This window comes from Harpegnathos saltator, unplaced genomic scaffold (genome assembly GCF_003227715.2).
Source record: "Harpegnathos saltator strain DR-91 unplaced genomic scaffold, Hsal_v8.6 scaffold556, whole genome shotgun sequence".
In the NCBI taxonomy this organism is placed as follows: domain Eukaryota; kingdom Metazoa; phylum Arthropoda; class Insecta; order Hymenoptera; family Formicidae; genus Harpegnathos; species Harpegnathos saltator.
The window spans coordinates 66,544-84,674 of NW_020230378.1; the positions used below are offsets into that span (position 1 = coordinate 66,544).

Consider the following 18,131-nt stretch of genomic DNA (forward strand, 5'->3'; position numbering starts at 1 on the left):
CGCCCCTCCCCCGCACCTTTCCCCCAAGAAAATCCTAACCCAGAGATGCCGATTTTTTTTCAAACAGATCGATTTAAAAGTCGATTCGAATCACGGAGAAAAAAATATCGATCTTTAAAAGATCCGTTTATAAAGAATCTATTTCAGAAAATTGATTTGAATCGGTATGCATGTAGAGTGAACCACTCATTAAAGTATACTATCTGTCAAATTTCTACACTCTAAAGTAGACCTCGTGTAATTCATATAAAGTTTAATATGAATTGAAGAAATTAAACAAATGGTACTCTTTTGGTTGTGTGTGTGTGTGTGTGTATAGCCAGAACAAGATAGAAAAAGATCTTTAAATCTTTATGCTAAGGATTTAATTAGTTTGATTAAACGTCAATCAAGGGTTTTTAAACGTTATTAAATAAGAAATCACGTTTACTATTATATGCATATGTATACAATGTGTACTATTATATGGAGTGGCTGTGATTGGTTAACGCGTTCCATTCCGCTGAAAATTTTCGCCCATGGGACATCGGCTTAAAGGCAACGTAATGTTCATTTTGCAGCCATTGAGTGAGCTCAAATGTTACAACTAAAAAAATAAAAAAAAAAAATATTATTAGTAGAAACTGAAAAAATCGTGTTGATGATTTTCAGAATTTATCAGATCGATTCTTGAATTGATTCAGTTCCAGAAAATCGATTTGAAATCGATCTTTTAGGTTCCGATTAATCGATCTTCGATTAAATCGATTTAAAATCATTCCTAATCTTAACCTAACTTATTGCATCTTTATATATTGCTAGGCGTAGGTTTTAAAGGTTTTAATTTTTTTCAACAATGCTCAACATGCCAATATAAAGATACAATAAGTTAGGTTAGGTTAGGATTTTCTTGAAGAGGGGGTAGAGAGGGGAGGAGCGGAGCCCTTTCCCCGCTTATATGTATTATCTTACACTTTGATACATTGCATATGCTTTTCGGTCTGTCCTTTTTAGCTGCATTATTGAACTCGGTTCAACAGTGCGACTAAAAAGAACTTTTGATCCGTTTGTGAGCGACACTTTTTTCCTTCAAAATCACATTCTGTGCACCAAAATATACAACTGTACATAGTTTCAGCAAAATTGGTGAGGAAGCCTGTATTCTAGAAATTACCGCGATTTCTTTTGTTAATAACTTTTTAATAAATAATTTTTAATAAATAAATTTTTAATAATAATTTAATAAATAAACGATAACTGTGGACTAAAACTTTTTGCAAGTTACTCAAGGACATGTCCTTGACAACATATATGAGCTCAAGGTCATCGGCGAGACGTCTGTTAATATGCACGATTACCGCACTTTTCATTGCTCTACTGTTCTTCAAAAAACGAAAAAATGTTCCGTAAGTACCATATCAAAAAACCGAAAATTAAGATGTGTCGTGCTAACTTCCGCGTTCCAGCACGACACTCCTCTCTCTGAAATGCAAGAAGACGACAGATATGAACATCTGACGATTGTTCTAGCTAGATCTGTCCAAGTTTAGTGTAAACAGAATATTTCAGAACAAAATGCCAAAAATTGTTCAAAAAAATCGACAATTGAGAAATGTCATGCTAACTTGGTGTTCCAGCACGACATTCTTCCCTCTGAAGTATAAGAAACCGAATAATAAGCTTTTCGACCATAGTTCCTGTTCGTTTTAGGCGCATTTCGTCATTATGAAGCATTTCAGAACAAAATTCCAACAATTAGCAATTTTATACGATTTTAAATGTTTGACGCCAACATGACACTCGACGGAAATATGTTGCCTCCCCGTCAACTTTCTGCACTTTTGACGATTGTTCTGGCTTATTCGACACGAGTTCTATATAATTCAACTATTTACAGGCATTGTTTCGTTATATAAGTATTTTTAAATTAATTTTGACTTTTGGCGCCAGCACGACACTCGACGGGAATGTCTTGTGCTATATAATATACGCCGTTCTGACGGTTTTTTGGATAATTCTGCTTGAATAGCCTAAAAGTTCCGGGCAAAATTAAATAAATTGTTACGGAAACACACATTCCGAGAAACATGTAAAAATGACTACACATAAAATTCGAATAGATACATCCAAAAGGATCATCAGAATAACGTTGTACAATCTGTAAAGTAAGAGCGTGTACGGCATAAATGACATTGGCTTCAAATATCGTCCTAGTTTTTTTGTGAGCCGTATTGTGAGGCATATCTCAAGCACAAGCTTCGAGGAAAAAGAGTGTGCACTTTGAAGCAGCTGACACGACAAATTCGTCTCATTTGAAGGTCTTTACCGAACGAATACGCAGTCAACTTAGTGGGAAGTATGCCTCGACAGATGCCAGGCAATTATCAATGCCAGTGGTGACTGGACTCATTATTAATGGTATAGCGCCTTTCTTCTCATGGAGTACAACAAATCCATGTACTTAAAAATCATTAAAAATAAATTTTTCTACACATTAACCCGTACACGCTCTTACTTTACAGACTGTATAGTATATTTTCGTCAAATGTCATTCTAGTCGCAAATAATAAATTATTATAGAAACATTTATATGCCGGAACAGAACGTAAAACTGATTTTACAGTGCTCGAGCAAAGTTATCCAAAAAAAAACCGTCATAACAGCGTATAATTTAGAAATACTTATATAACGAAACAATGTCTGTAAATAGTTGAATTATATAGAACTCGTGTCGAATAAGAACAATCGTCAGAAGTGCAGAAAGTCGACGGCACAACAAATTTCCGTCGAGTGTGTCATGCTGGTGCCAAACATTTAAAATCGCATAAAATTGCTAATTGTTGGAATTTTGTCCTGAAATGCTTCATAATGGAATCATGATGGAATGCGATTAGAACGAACGGGAACTATGGTTGAAAAGCTTATTATTTATCGATTTCTTGTATTTTAGAGGGAGGAATGTCATACTGGAATGCGAAGTTAGCACACCTTAATTTTCGGTTTTTTGGTATTATACATGCGGAACATTTTTTGTTTTTTGAAGAATAGTAAAACAATGAAAGATGCTACTGGAACAATGAGTATTTTTTATCAATTCGCAAAACGTCGTGCTAACTTCACAGACATCTCAAAGTTTGTAAATAGGTTCCTCTTAGGTAATAAAGAAGTATATCAGAAGATTTTTGGCGACTCAGAAGATCCTGGATTCGACTGAAAGAGGAATGTATACGTACATATGTGAGACAATCTCGAATTTAGAGTAGGTAAGTTAGGTTAGGTTAGATAGGTCAGGATTTTGAGCGACTGGGATATTTTCTAAACTATTTGTTTTAGAAAGAAATTCCAAGGTATACCTCTTAACGCAAAATTAAACGATCTTTCAGTTTTCGATATAAAAAATATCTGTTCAAAAAAATATCCATTTCCATTTAAAAAGATCAAGGTAATCTTAAAATAACGAAAATCACTTAAAATGCATTTCTATAGCATCAACTTATATTTCTCTTCAGATGCTGCAGTTTTTGTTTAAAACACTTTTCTCTAGGAACAATATTCTTGAAGATAAAAATTCGCAACGCTTTATTTTGCCCATTTTGTAAATCAAACTCAAGGTCATCGGCGAGGTGTGTTCCTTAATATGTATAATTATTTAAAAAACTAGTTTAACATTCGAGTCACCAGATATTCTTTTGAGATATTTATTTTTTATCTAAAAAGAGCCTATTTACAAGGTTTGAACTAAATCGGAACATGTTTTCGGATGTTTTCGGAAATTTCGCCGATATTAGCAAAAAAAAATATTCCATTATTATTTCACCGTTTTATCGGATCAGATCAAAAGAATGGACCTATAGAATAAAAAAAAGCTCGAGTTGCGAAAGCGAGTATATTTTGAACATTTTTTTCAACCAATTTTAATCCAGAAGATAAAAATCGAATAATTTATAATCACAGAACATTTTTTCCCCGCTTCGTACTTCAGATTAATTTCATGAAGTCTATTGCATCAATCAGAATCCTGATTTGTCAGGTTTTTCTAAAATGAATGCAAACCGAATGAGATTTTGCACTTCTCCCCTGCGTCACCTCTTACATCGATTGTGGAAAATTTTGTCTATTCTCTAAATTTCTTGGAGTGAAATCTCGCTCAAGTGAAAATCGACTCGAACAGATAGTAAAAGTACTACCTCTTGGAATCGTAAGACTGAACATTTTATTGAAGTTTCGAGTAGGTTCTAATGTGAACGTCTCAATCGATTGAAGTGAATTTGATACTTGAGATTTTGCAAAGTGGAAAAATGTTTGAGCTTTTGTTTTTCTTGTCAATGTTTTCCGCCGTTTCGTGAATATTCACTTGTTCAGGAAGAACAATCTGATATTGTGTGAAGTCGTCGTTGTGACGAAGGAGTGCATCAAATGTGCTTTTTAACTTCGGATGAAAATATTCATTTGACGTTTCACTTTATATAAACAAAAGTCACTCGACTTCAATTGACTCGGCTGTCAGTCCACTTTCTGAATGAAATTTCACTGCAACAAATTTGGAGCAAATAGAGGAACAAGTAGGATTTTAATCCAACTTCAAGATAACGACTGTGAGCGCATAACGTTACAAGACATTCTGAAATGTTGAAAATATTCCAGAATGTTCCCGTGACGTCACGTGACATCGTGGCTGCCTTGAATTTCGATTGGAATCTCTCTTGTTCCTCTACTAGAGTATCATTAGTTTATTTTTTATGTTCACAGCAAAACGCGTGTGCATGCACGTATGATTCGTTGTGAGATTTCGTCGCAAGCTAGCAACACTTCTTCACGAAATTTAGTAGTCTCTCGAGTCTTTCGCTTGGCATTCGCCATGTATAGAAGTATGGAAGTATGACGAGCGACGATAAGCGCGAATTGAAAAATGTCGTTTAATTAAACGTAACTATCATCATAGCGCAGAATTATCTAATTTTTTTTTTTATTAAATATAACTTAGAAATTTGGCAGTGTCCATTTCTTGTTTTCATCAAATATTATCTACGTTGGAGAGAAAGAAATATCTCTATAAAATGCGCTGTGGTATGGATCAAAGATTTTCCTAAAGTTTGCTAAAATTACACATGGAAACGCATATATTAATTTACGTACAATAAAAATTCTTCAACACTTTGACTGCCATCGTGCTGATGCTTGTGTGACATGTGAGTATCCGCAGTGATCCCTTCATCCGTCATCACAGATGACAGTTGTAATCACTCAGAAATGACTTATTTCATTCATTTATTATTTATTTCTTATCACTTTTGATACTCATTGTATTATTTGTAAATAATCCGAGTAATGTAATTAAATTATTATTCATCATACACAAGATGAAATTACTTTCATATCTCGTCGAAGACATTCAAGAAGGTAAATTCAATAAAAGTCATTGCCTCATCTGTCTATCAGTCATTGATAATATAAATATTTAATCATATTATTTAAGTTCGTCTTTATGAACGTGCTCTTTCAAATAAAACAATCTCCATGTCATTTTTTATATCGGAGGAGTATCGACTTTTTTACAACGATTGAGCTAAACGTTCTACCGTAACGAGTAATAACAGTGTAATGAACAAACAAGAAAATTGTCATCGAACAACCGACCAATAAATTAAGTAACGGTGAAACGGTTATCTCACATTGTAAAACTTGTCGTACCTACGTTAATGTAAAGTAACAAATAATAAATGAAATTTGTACTTTTGTACGCTATTAAACACCATCGCTGCTCAGCAACGACAAGCGATTCGCCGATGCAATCTACTGCGGTGACGTTTCGTCCGAAGAAAATTACTCGACAGGAAGCTACTATAATGTCGCGTTAGACATTAAATACGGATAGTAGGGTGAGAGCAATTGATACAATGATTGACAGAGGTATTGTGATTTGTACATCGCATTTGCATTCAAGCGCAAAACAGACGAGCTGTTGCACATCATCGGACGCTGCTATCGAAAGCAAAGAAGTGAGTGATCTGTCGGAGAACAACTGGAAAAGTCGCAACGTTGATTAACTCATTAGACCGCGATCACGGGCTGACGATATGCCGATATGTGCGTGTGGAAAATGCAACCCGGTCATGGAAAAAAAAAAACATGATGAATACCTTTATATTTATATAATTCCTATTTTTGTCCCAACAGGACGACAGGAGTACCAATCGCTATGATTTTTGCTACTTCGCTTGTTCATTTATTTTGAACAGGATATGTATTTTTTCTCAATGTAATTCTCAATATAACGTAGCATCGTACTTATCTTTTTTGCAACAAGAACGAGTTCTTCAAGTATCAATTTTGCATCGGGAGATAGATTAAGAAATGAAAGCATTCCGAAACTTTGCCAATCATTGTATCTCTTATTGCATGCAACTATCCATTCATCGGTGTAACTTTTTTTTAAGTAATCTGACTCTGTATATTACATAGTTGCACGCGGTGGCACGAAGAATTTGGGAGCCCGATTGGAGCTCACGCTCGAATGCGTCATGGCAGTCGAAGTGTTAAACAACGTCGATAATGAATACATTACGAATGATGGAAGAAATATTCGTACCAAATACAAATTCTTCTCATAGCCGAAAGAAAGCGCTACGAAACATGTTATTGTACAAATTTTATCAAAACTACTCACTAAATATCTTTTACGGCGAAAGGAAGATATTTTTGTAAAGTTTTTGTCGATATCCGTTTAAAATCTGCAAGTTAAAAGTATAACGAGGATTGTAAAAGAATTTATCGTGTGTGTCTCATACCACAGTGGCCTCAGATTGCCTTTTGAGCCTCTTCCGCGAAATTAAAATGCAAATATGCCGTTGCACTTAGGAGTTTAAATAAATAGCGACGATGAATACTTATTTTAAACAAGTCGATTCAAACACGATAGATTATCTATCGCCGATAGATTTTCGTCATTTTAAAAGACTGGGAAACTTGCACGAAACTCTACTTAAAACATAAGTATAATTTACCCAGCGATTCGCTCTTCTCCAGTGAACTCAAACAACTTTACGAGTTGATCAAGGTGTATTAAAAATATTGTCATCGCAAAATATTGTTACGTTAGTTGCATAATTCCGATTATAGGCTAAAACTTCGTATCCCACGAAAATTGTAACAGGCGAGTAAGAAACGCGAATCTGCATATACCTCATGCTAGTTTCCCCGTTAACAATACGTCGCAATGAGTGAGCTTGCATAATCATGAAGTACAAAAGAAATCTCAAGCGCAGAGAAGTGAATGTCGATAATTCATCGTAGACGGAGAAACCGGGCGTTAATTAATTCCTTCTAATAAGCTCCTTTTGATTTGACACTCTAACGTCGACTACTGCAAATGTCTGTAACATCGTATCGCTTATATAGTTGCTTCAGATAATTTTCTGATTAGTAAGTTATGACCATAGATTCTGTGCAGTTTGAGGTACAAAAATGCGTCTTATACACAATAATCCCAGCAGGATTCAGAGAGTTGTATAAAATAATCTGTATCAAAAATTATAGTGAGAGAATTTGTGACACTGTTACATTTATCGACTACTACCGTATCTAGACTGTGTGCTACGTGACTGCCTTTCGATACAAATTCTATTTATTTACAATTGCGATTGCGTTTACCTTTTCCCTTCCGTCTCTTCTTTTATGTTCTAGCTGTTCAATGATCGTCTTTACAACGCGCTACTACAATACGACGATGAGCTCATGTGTTGTATCACTCGATGAACTGTCTCGGATTAGTCGTGATTCAATGATTTGCCATGTTTTGCACAGATAACTTGGCCAATTACTTACATATTCAGTGCATAATACATTTTTCAATTTCACACGGTACGAAACAAGTATGTCATTTTTCTCTTAGTCTTGTATAATAATGAGCAATGCTGGATCTGCATCTTCATCGTCTCAAGTACAAGTGCTTTAAGTCTGATCTGCGAGAAATATTAATAATTATAATTATAATTTCAATTATAATTATAATATTAATATACGTAAAACATTACTCGACAGTTGCAACATAACTGTGTCTTTTCGACGCATGCAAAATTACTTTTATCGGACGTATAAAATAATTGTACGGATATAAAATAATTGTACGGTATTAGATAAAATTCATCCTTCGAGATGAAGTTTTGATTCGTGTCGTATTATCGTCGATAGTAGGAGATGCAAGTAAAAATGTAGTCCAAGACAATGAAGTTACAGGAGCCAAAGACTACCTCTACGAGTGTATTGAAAAATAATCTTTGCAGGATGTCTGCTTTGTTTTACTCTTTACTACCAATCGTCAACATTTGCTAGTACGTTAGCTCAAGTGAGAGGAACAACTGTCTGTTTCAATCCACTTTTTCTTTTGTCGTCATACTCATGATTTATCCCCGACATTAAGGAATAATTGGCCAATTTCTCCATTGGGCAATGGATGTAAAGCTCGCGAAATTTCTCTTTCACGCGTTTTACATTTCATCGATTCTTTTCGCAAGTCTACTATGCTACACTATTTACAATTGAAAAGCAATACATCTGATTGTTCTTGTAAATGTTTCTCAAACGAGCATTTCTCAATACACTCGTTTTCAGATGAATGCATGCATGAGAGTAAGATATACACGTTGGAGAATTGACGCGGACGGTATACCTCTCTTTTCATAGTGCCTTATATATACCTGTTTTTTTTAATGGACTGATAACGTGAGATGATATATCGCACTACTCGGATCAGATAAATTTCGCTTGAAACCGATCCAAAGTGACGATGCAGAGTCAACCGGCAGCGAAATTTACCGATCGCGATAAAAAGAGCATAACAAAAGTTATACTAATGACTCGATGAGGTGCATCTATACATTTACAAGAACATTCACATATTCTACGCCGATAAATGCGTCACATCTTTTTTTTTATGAAATGTACTTAACAAGTGGCAGTGCATATGTGACGCAAAACAATAGGTCACAATTTCTTCGCTGTAAAACACAGAGAATTAATTACAAGACTTCGGGCAAGCTGATCATTGCCTTACTTTGCTTGATGTCAACTTAAACTTTGTATACGATTGCAATACATTTCATCGTAAGCTGATTATTTATTTACCGTTAAGTATTGAGTCCCTCCCATTCGATGAGGTATTGTGTCTGACCGTCTGGCCTTATCCTCTTCGCTTTGATGACGAACTTTTCACCAGCGGCTATTCTATTAGCCGCACCGAAGTAAATATTCACTGACGACTTCAGCTCATTCAGAGATATGTCAGGCGCACTTTGCTTCACTGGAGAACACTTTGGCGACGATGGCATGCTGCCCTTCCGTTGCGGCTGCGGGTCGGGAGGAGGTAATTTCTCGTTATTCTGCCGTTGTCTCAACCTCCTACCGTTTAAGGCATAATCGACACAGTTTCCAATTTGACTACTTGCACTGCTCGAGGCACCATTAAATGAACTTCTTAAATTCCTGACGAATTCACTTTTAACTTCATTATTACGAGCTGGCAGAATAGTCGCCGTCTTGCTGGCGGTTTGTTGGAATTGCTGTTGTATCTGCTGCTGGGGTGGACGTCCTCGTCGATGTTGCCTCCTGCGTTTCACCTGTCCGTTCCTGTCGACGATAATATCCTTTTCCGATAGCTGCCTTTTGGCTACCACCGGCGGTTGCGGGATCACAGGCGTCAATGGTAGAGGCAAGGTGATGGGGCACTGGTTGTAAGGTAGCGGCGTACTCGAATTCGCTTGATTCAGGCTACCCATGGATGTACCCACTATATCGCCAAGATTTCGGAACGGATTATTTTTTCCCTCAAAGTCCTTAGGTGGCGGGATGAAGGAGTCGAGAGTTCCTCTGGAACTGGTTTCGTCTCCGCTCGTATCGGCAGGTGTTGAAGGCGGCATAGGATGCATCAGATCCACGGAACTGGGCACGGACAGCTCCGACATACCTGACGTTGTAGCTGGTGGTGTCGGTGGCCCGGAAACGGAAGTTGGAGGTGTCGGAGGTAAATCGGATGTTTCTGAATTCCGTGACTTGCTCTGCATTAAGAAAAGAGGAAACAATATGAGATTGCGTTCGCTTTGGGCACTCACGTTTATAAATGTTGATTTCTATCATTCGATTTTATGTTTGAGTGCTTACATAATGGTAAGGAATAGCGTTTGTTTTAAGAATTGTGAACGATCATAAGCGTATCAAGATGGTGAACATTAATTTGTGTATTATTTGTATAAATATTGACGTTAAGATTACTTTTTAATGCTGAAGATTATGAGATAATGCACATAAGGATATAAAAAATATTATGCTTTTGAGAAAAACTTCCATTAAAAATTACAAGCTGCGATTGTGTAAAGTAACACGGAAAGAGTTATACTGTAAGTCGCATTCGCTTTGAACATTCATATTTTTGCGATGAAATAAATATTAAATAGTGAGCAGCGGTTATGATAAAATGCAAAGCAAATGCAGCCTGAAAGATTATACCTGCATTTCGTACTTAAAATTTTATCTACAGGCGTAGCCAATAGAAAACCTATCAATAGGTTTCTGGTGAGTAAAAAGTGAATGAAATAATATCAAACTCAAAAATAATATCAACACACTGTCTTTACCTTAGCAATGGCGTTCTTCAATAATTTCCTTGCTTTCCTATATCTTGCTTCCCGCACTCCTTGCGATTTTCCCATGGCAGCATCTTTATCTTTCTCCCTCTTTTTATGTTTACGTAACATTCTTTCCCTTGTACTACCTAATGCCATTAAACGACGTCTTCTTTGCAGGCTTAACTTGGGGAATGGGAATGATTTCTTAACAAAACCGCCTCCGCTATACCTATAACAGATTAATCATCGCCAGAAAATTATACAACTGGAAAATAGAGATGTGCGAATCAAGAATTTTTATGTCGAATCGAATCGAATCTCATTTTTAAAATTCGAATTCGAATTGAATATATCAAATTTCACTCGAATTTGAATCGAATCGAATGAAATCGAATCGAATCATTAATAAAATTTAATACGACTATTAAACATGCAAATAATGATGGAAGATTTTAATATGAAAGGGAATATTGATATTGTAATATATTTAAAGTAATTTATAATTAAGTTATTAATTATAAGTTAAGTTAATTACAAGTTAAGGATTCAAACATACAGAACCAGATGGCCCGTTTTATAGCTGATGCACGCAAACGATAATGTATTTGATTCCTATTCGAATTATTCGTATTCGAATCATAGGGATTCGATTCGAATTCGAATAGTTCGCACATCTCTACTAGAAAATCATAGATATACTGAATGATTTCGTGCAATATGTAAATAAATACAAAAGTACCTCTCCCTTAAGGACTGTGTAGATTGACTGGTTGGATTTGGACTTGGACATGAACTTTGTTCCGCTTCCGAATTCTGATAAATTGTTCCCCGCATTACTAGATCTGACGGATTTACAGAAATTTCTACATTTTCAGCTGTACTCTGCTTCAATGCAATCAATTGTTTTGTACTTTCTGGCAAACTCACAGGTCTGAAACACAGTCAAATTTTACATATTGCGTAAAACCACAAATTCTTACATGTTTAGCTCTGATGTATATCTATGGCATATATGACTAATATCTCATATTAGCTTAATATGCTGCGCGTGTTTGAGTGTGTATACATACACATATGTGATTCATAATTTCGAATTTTTTAGGGTTTTAGTATATTCTACAAGAATTTTAAATTTACTAAGAGTTACTTGCAAAAAGTCATGAACTTTTTAAATTAGTAATAGACTTTTGAGCCACTCTATATAATATGTCTGTTATGAATGTATGTATAATAAATCTGTTATGAATGTACAGAATCGTATAGAAAAATTTTACATGGTTCAATGAATTCTATTTCCCTCACATGATCTTCTTCATCAGGTGCATTAATGCGTTGATAAAGTGCAATAACACGTTTTTTCAAATGAGACTGTATGATTGCTTTTATGCGAATGGATCTCTCAAATCATTTTACATATGTAAAACATACGCACGGTCATAAAAAGTGTTGAATACTTTGTAAGATATTTCATATTTTATATTGAAAAGGATCAGAATAAAATGTAAAATATCTCGGAAAGTATTCACTTTCCGATACTTTTATTTATAATTTTGGTATACAAAATGACCCGAGGGATCCCGAGGGATTATTATACCCTATATAATGTAGTACAAATTTAACAAACTATATTATGTTTAATATCATACGCTACGATGTATATGTAATATTCTGCATCGGTCTAATATTTCTTACTAACCCTATTTGTGGAGGAAGATATTGCAGTCTTTTATTAGCACCCCAACAACTGCGTAACACATTATCATCTATATCGCCGGATTCTGGAAGATTGACGATTGGACAAGGTGGTGGCAGTCTGACACGGAGGCCCCATATTGTAGTACGCTTCTTTATCTCTCTACCACACTTGAACCTACTCCTATTGTTTGTCAATATCGCCAATATAGATTCTCTGCGTACTTGACCAGTAACATCTCTGATCTAAAAAGTAATCAAATTTATCAAATGTTACTGATGTAACATATGCGTTAAAAGATGCCTCAGTTTGGAGATTGTGTTTCAGTAAAAGTTTCTCACCCGTTGTGGAAGTTGCAAGGTGTACCAATTATCATTTGCATAAGGTACAATAACGGTGTCCAAGTCGTAATACTTTTTAGCATTATAAACAGTCAGATTGTACAACATCAGGTGCACCAGATCTACCCATTTCATTTCCAAACGCCGAACAAATTCCTTCCCGTTATTGCACATTGAACAAACAAATACATAAAACCTGCAAGAATAATACAATCATGAAAGTGCATTGACCCAATGATGAGAGGAATAGCTTATACGTCTATAACAAATATTGTATCTTGTATTTACGTTTTTTCACTTACACTTACCTATCACCGCTATACAAGGGGTAATTCAAGCATCTGAGACATTTTTCGTGAAACCATTGTTTACAACGAGCACATTGTAACATTTGTGCGTACCATTCGCCATTAAGACCACAATAACAATAAATTTGTTCGGCGTTTACTCTGTGATGTGCATCCCAATGTAACATATTAGGCTGAAATTAAATCTAATAAAAACATCTGTAAAATGTTCAGTATTCTATTACATACTTCTTAGGAGAAAAATGATAATATTTATTTGCTTGATTAATAGTATGTATTTGATTGTTAAATCTTTCTTACATCATACGGCAGCTTTGTCATGTCATCCGGTGGTGGTTCAGGTTGGTCCCTACCGCTGCAAACTTTTCTGATATTTACTTTAACCATGGAAGTTTTTGATTCGCAAGGTTCACGCATCCGTGGCTGATTATCTGTGCATCTTTTACACATCCAGTGGGTGTCTGTGCTTGTCTCTTGTTTTGGTATCTGAGGCTGCAAATGTTGGCATTTTTTGTTCCATTAGCACATTAGAGATTACTTTTTAATAAATCAGTTTAACTTTAACATTATCAAACATAGTGTGCACATACCTGATGACACATTTGATGATAGCCACGACCACACTTGTCGCAAACAATAATGTCATTGTCAGTCTTAGGCTGAGATTTTTTGCAAAGAACACACATAACATCCGAGTCTGGCATAGCCAATTTTGTCAGCTCTTTAAACGAGGTCCAGGAATGTGTATTGTCCATGAAATTGACAAGACATCTTTCCCCTGCCATATCCACCTATGGTAAAATATAAAGCATCGTTACAAATTCCATTTCCAATCCAATCAAAGATTACAGTGTACTGATTTACTCATACCTCCACCACTGTGCCAAGGTAGTATTTGCCATCTTTGTGTTCAAGAACATCATCTCCATGGGAGAAACCAACTCGCTGTTCTCTCGTGGTGCTGTCCGGAGCTGCCAAACTTTCCTCGGGTTCTGACATTTTCTACCCTGTTTCTAAACGAAATTGAGGGAGAAACAATAAATGTTTGTTCTATTTACAATATAGTAAGGAATTTGTGACAAACATTCTTAAACTAGTTATCAAAGAAGAAACTTTATATAGTATACAGGAAATAGAGATTAACAGACGGATCAACAAGTTCTTTTAAATATGTCTTCTCTCGAAAGCATATCTTTGATCCTGATTTATAGGTTAATGAGTTTAGCGAGTTTTGACGCCTCCGAGAGATTTCGACGAGAGATTTCGACATGTTAATCCGCCCATTTAACTACAAAATGCTCAGTATCGCATTCTTCGTAAAACTGTTTATAAACGCACCTCGCGAGTGCCTCGACGAAGCCACGAGAACGATCCTGACGCGAACCGAGACACACGATACGACCCGAAACATTACACTATCGACGACCGAAGTATTCGCCGTGTTATCATCATAACAAGCACGAAGTGAATCGCGAACGGTCGCCGCCACCTGCCATGACGAGTACGTTACACAATTCGCACGGGACGCACGGAAACGCGGTCGCGTGGGTTAGCTCATGGAATACGCGGTCGCGACCATATGATTGGCATCTCATTAAAAAACAGTCAGGCGCACTTACTCTCGCCGTCGAAGGAGAAAGAGAAAGAAAGAGAGAGAAGGAGGGAGAGAGAAAGAGAGCGAGCGTCGCGATGCCGAGCCGAGTCCTGAGCTGAGCGCACGGTGCCAAATACTCGCGGGCAGATTGTGCTGTTGGCGCGATACCCAGCCGAAGAGTCGCCGACTGTCACAACAAATTCGTTCCCGCGGGATGCGCTTTCTCGTCGCGTAGCCCGATCAATCGGCGCCGAGGATGGCGCGGACATGGAGAGAAGGAATGGACGCGTAAAGAAAAAGCTAAAGAGAGAGAGAGAGAGAGAGAGAGAAAAAGGGAGAGAGGAGAAAGGGAGAGAGGAGAAAGGGAGAGAGGAGAAAGAGAGAGAGGAGAAAGAGAAAGAGAGAAACAAAGAGAGCAAGAGAGAGAGAGAGAGAGAGAGAGTGAGCGAGGGAGAAGAGAAAGAGAGAGAGGAAAGCAACCCCTAGAGACCGTCGATCCGGGGCACCGGGGCGGTGTTCGCGAACACAATGCTGATGTTTCCGGACGCAATGGTACCTCGGACGCCGCTCGGCGTCGCGCGGAAATCGACTCTCGCTGCCGGCGCGGTCCGACTCGTCATACCTCAGCGTCTCCGGCCGTGGTGATCACGCGCTGCTGCTACGTGCGGGCCTCATTTTCCGACTTCTCGGTCAGCCATTTACGCGCAACCATCGGGGCCCCGCCACAGTCGTCAACTCGTTCCACTCGGCGTACCCGCGGCAACGACGGCGACGGCGACGACGACGACGATGACGGCGACAGCGACAGCGACAGCGACGACGACGACGACGACGACGACGGAGACGGAGACGGCGACGACGACGGCAGCGGTGGTGGCGGTGGTGTCGGCGGCAAAAGCCTGTCTTCGCGGGCTCCGCACGGCGACACGTCGGCCACGCGCGATGCCGTGTCGATCACGAGCACCGTTCCGGGCAGCCTCGTAGTAAGCCGACCGCGCGATCACCACACGCTCTCAACAATCGGCATCCCCACGGCGAATTCGGCGCACGTTCATTGTGTCCCATGGAAATTCGAACTAACACCGTCCGCCATGTTCGGGGAAACACTTGCTAGACTACTACGCGGCTCAAGCGCGCTACCTCGACGGCAGCGCGCAGGGGCGTAGCGAGAGGTCGCTGGGGGCGCGATTCACCGTTCTCGATTCTTTTTCTTTTTTCACATGCGGGACTGAGTGGTGTTATTATCTAGCTGGGAGCGTTTTCGAAATGTTTTCGAATTCGAAGCGAGCTTCAATCGCTCCAATAACGTCGCGGGCTCGGTCCGGTCTACTGCGGAATTCCTAACGTCTGAACTGCGAGCGAAGCATTCAAACACGTTTCAGTTGGAAACGCTATGATGGATTCTACCTGAAATTCTTTGAAAATAGCATCTACAGAATTTCTTTTCGATACGGCTGTATCGAAAATGTTTGTACACGCCAGTTAGTATTCTTTGCTATTTCGACATAACATGACATTTTGCGACGATATGGAAGCGATAATTTCAACGATATTTGTTTCTGACGATGGTGGTGAAAACATTTCTTATTTTGTCAGAGCAATATCGATTGTGAAGCGACTCAGTTTTAGGTTGCTCCTTCTTTCGATAAAATCAATTGAATGTTCACAAAATATTGGAGACAGATTCACATAGAAATAAGCGCGGCAACAATTTGGTAGCCAACCTAGTATTTCCACATACCGCGGCGAAATATCGATGTCGAGGTTTATATCAGATCTAATATCAACTGTAGTATGTTAATTGTAAATGGAGACACAGCTTTCTCTTACTTTTATACGAAACGCTAAGTTTTCTCACTTTTAATCGAGCTTGTTTACATCCGAAAGTGCTGCACCGAAGTGACATTTGATTCGGAGCGTGGCCCGCGGTTCAAAATGGCCGGAGATGAACATCATTTGAACCTCCTATTGTGGTATGTGCACCAGACATAACATAAACAATCGTTATTTCGGCCATCGGCGGGTCCAGAATGGCGCGACAAATACGAGCGATCGGAATGATTATTTAAGAAACGACGAGACCCGACAATCACGCCGCTTCGATGAAACGCGAATACTTCAAACATTAGAGTAGTATGTCTTCCATAACAATGCGTTCTCGTCGGCATCGTGGAATCGCAAAATTACGCGAGGGATCTCATTTCCATGGCTTTTCGCATGTCGGCTTTTCGATGCATGCTTTTTTCCTTACCCGATGGTCGCGCGAGCGACAGTCCTTATCTTATCTTATTTATTACAACTTACTTGCGAATTGATCGGTGAGAGATGCTACTTCGTGCGAGGGATCTTTGCGGTGTTAAATTCGCTACTGGGATTGCGGAGTCGGGGTTGTTTTATCAGTGCAATAAGATAAAAATAAATACACGATTTATTCTCGTAGACTCTGACAAGGAAGTGAGATTATACACATGTGTTTCGATAAAACCACGCGCATTACAAACGTACATACATAATTACTTGAAAAAACACTCAAGACTAAGTTCCTAAGTGCGGTAAATATAATATATCGGTAAAATACGTTAAATCGATTTAAATATTAAATACGCACACGAAGTCCTCGATTTACGAAACTTTGATGGAATTCGGCAGTTGGCTAATGGAAATTCGTCGCGATAAAGATGAAGATTACATTTTCGGGAAAGAGTTATACGTAGTTATATGTAGTTCATATATAATTATATAAAATTATACATAAATTTTGTCTATATATATATAATGTCCACATGGAAAAAGAATGATACTGAATGAAAAAAAAATAATTTTGTCCAAATCAGTGTTTTTCAACCTTTTTTATTTCACGGTACACTTGAACCTATAATTAAACTTCCGCGGCACGCTTAAATTATGATGATAAAAAAAAGAGTATAAAAAAGAATATACTTTTTTGATTTATTTATTAACACAAACAAAATGCACCATCACGGTCAAAAAATAAAACAAAACAATTTATTAAAATTTATAATAGAAAGATAACAATTAGAATTCTTAAAAATTTTTGCACACCTTAGATTCTCTCACAGTATAACGGTTGAAATTGAAAATCACTGATTTAAATAAATATTAATATTATGCGCTACCAAAAGCACAAGCATTTACTCCAATTATATTCGTATAACAGCATTCTTTTGTTATGGACATATGATTATGCACGATTATACAGGATGTTTAAAAAAAAGAATTCAGGACTTGAGGACACATAGTACTCACAAAATGAAGAAGAAAAGTCCTAATAAATATGGATCGAAAAATTAATATTGTTAGAGTTATTAACAATTGTTCATTTCAATGAGAGCAAGTGATCTACTCGTTTCTAGTGCTTGTAAAGAATAGTTGCAAAGAAAATATGCTTTACAGAAGATTTTCTATTTGTCCTCCTATTTCTGCGCTTTATATATTCCTACCATAGAATTGTGAATTCTTTTCAAAATTAGCAAGTTTGTTTTAACTATTTGACAGACATTTTGTATTCCTTGATACAATTTATCAATGTCATTTAGTAGTACTTAGAAGTCATTTAGTAGTAGTAGAAGTAGATCA

General features: G+C 37.4%; 1 protein-coding gene across 7 annotated transcripts; it reads right to left on the bottom strand.

The window, feature by feature from the left end:
• Positions 1 to 435: 435 nt before the first annotated feature.
• On the bottom strand, positions 436 to 15,328 carry Pcl (polycomb protein Pcl). Of its 7 annotated transcripts, none has more exons than XM_025303558.1 (10): positions 13,811 to 13,939; positions 13,531 to 13,731; positions 13,241 to 13,432; positions 12,941 to 13,113; positions 12,633 to 12,828; positions 12,295 to 12,536; positions 11,338 to 11,529; positions 10,608 to 10,827; positions 9,103 to 10,031; positions 436 to 586 (listed from the first exon to the last, which is right to left on the bottom strand). In XM_025303558.1, exons 1-9 carry the CDS (start codon positions 13,937 to 13,939, stop codon positions 9,105 to 9,107), a joined length of 2,472 nt encoding a protein of 823 aa, XP_025159343.1. In that variant the 3' UTR covers positions 436 to 586; positions 9,103 to 9,104. The 7 variants fall into 7 exon arrangements, with proteins under 7 accessions (XP_025159343.1, XP_025159344.1, XP_025159342.1 ...); XM_025303559.1 differs by lacking the exon at positions 436 to 586 and adding an exon at positions 3,458 to 7,352; XM_025303557.1 differs by lacking the exon at positions 436 to 586 and adding an exon at positions 7,545 to 8,975.
• Positions 15,329 to 18,131: the final 2,803 nt, after the last annotated feature.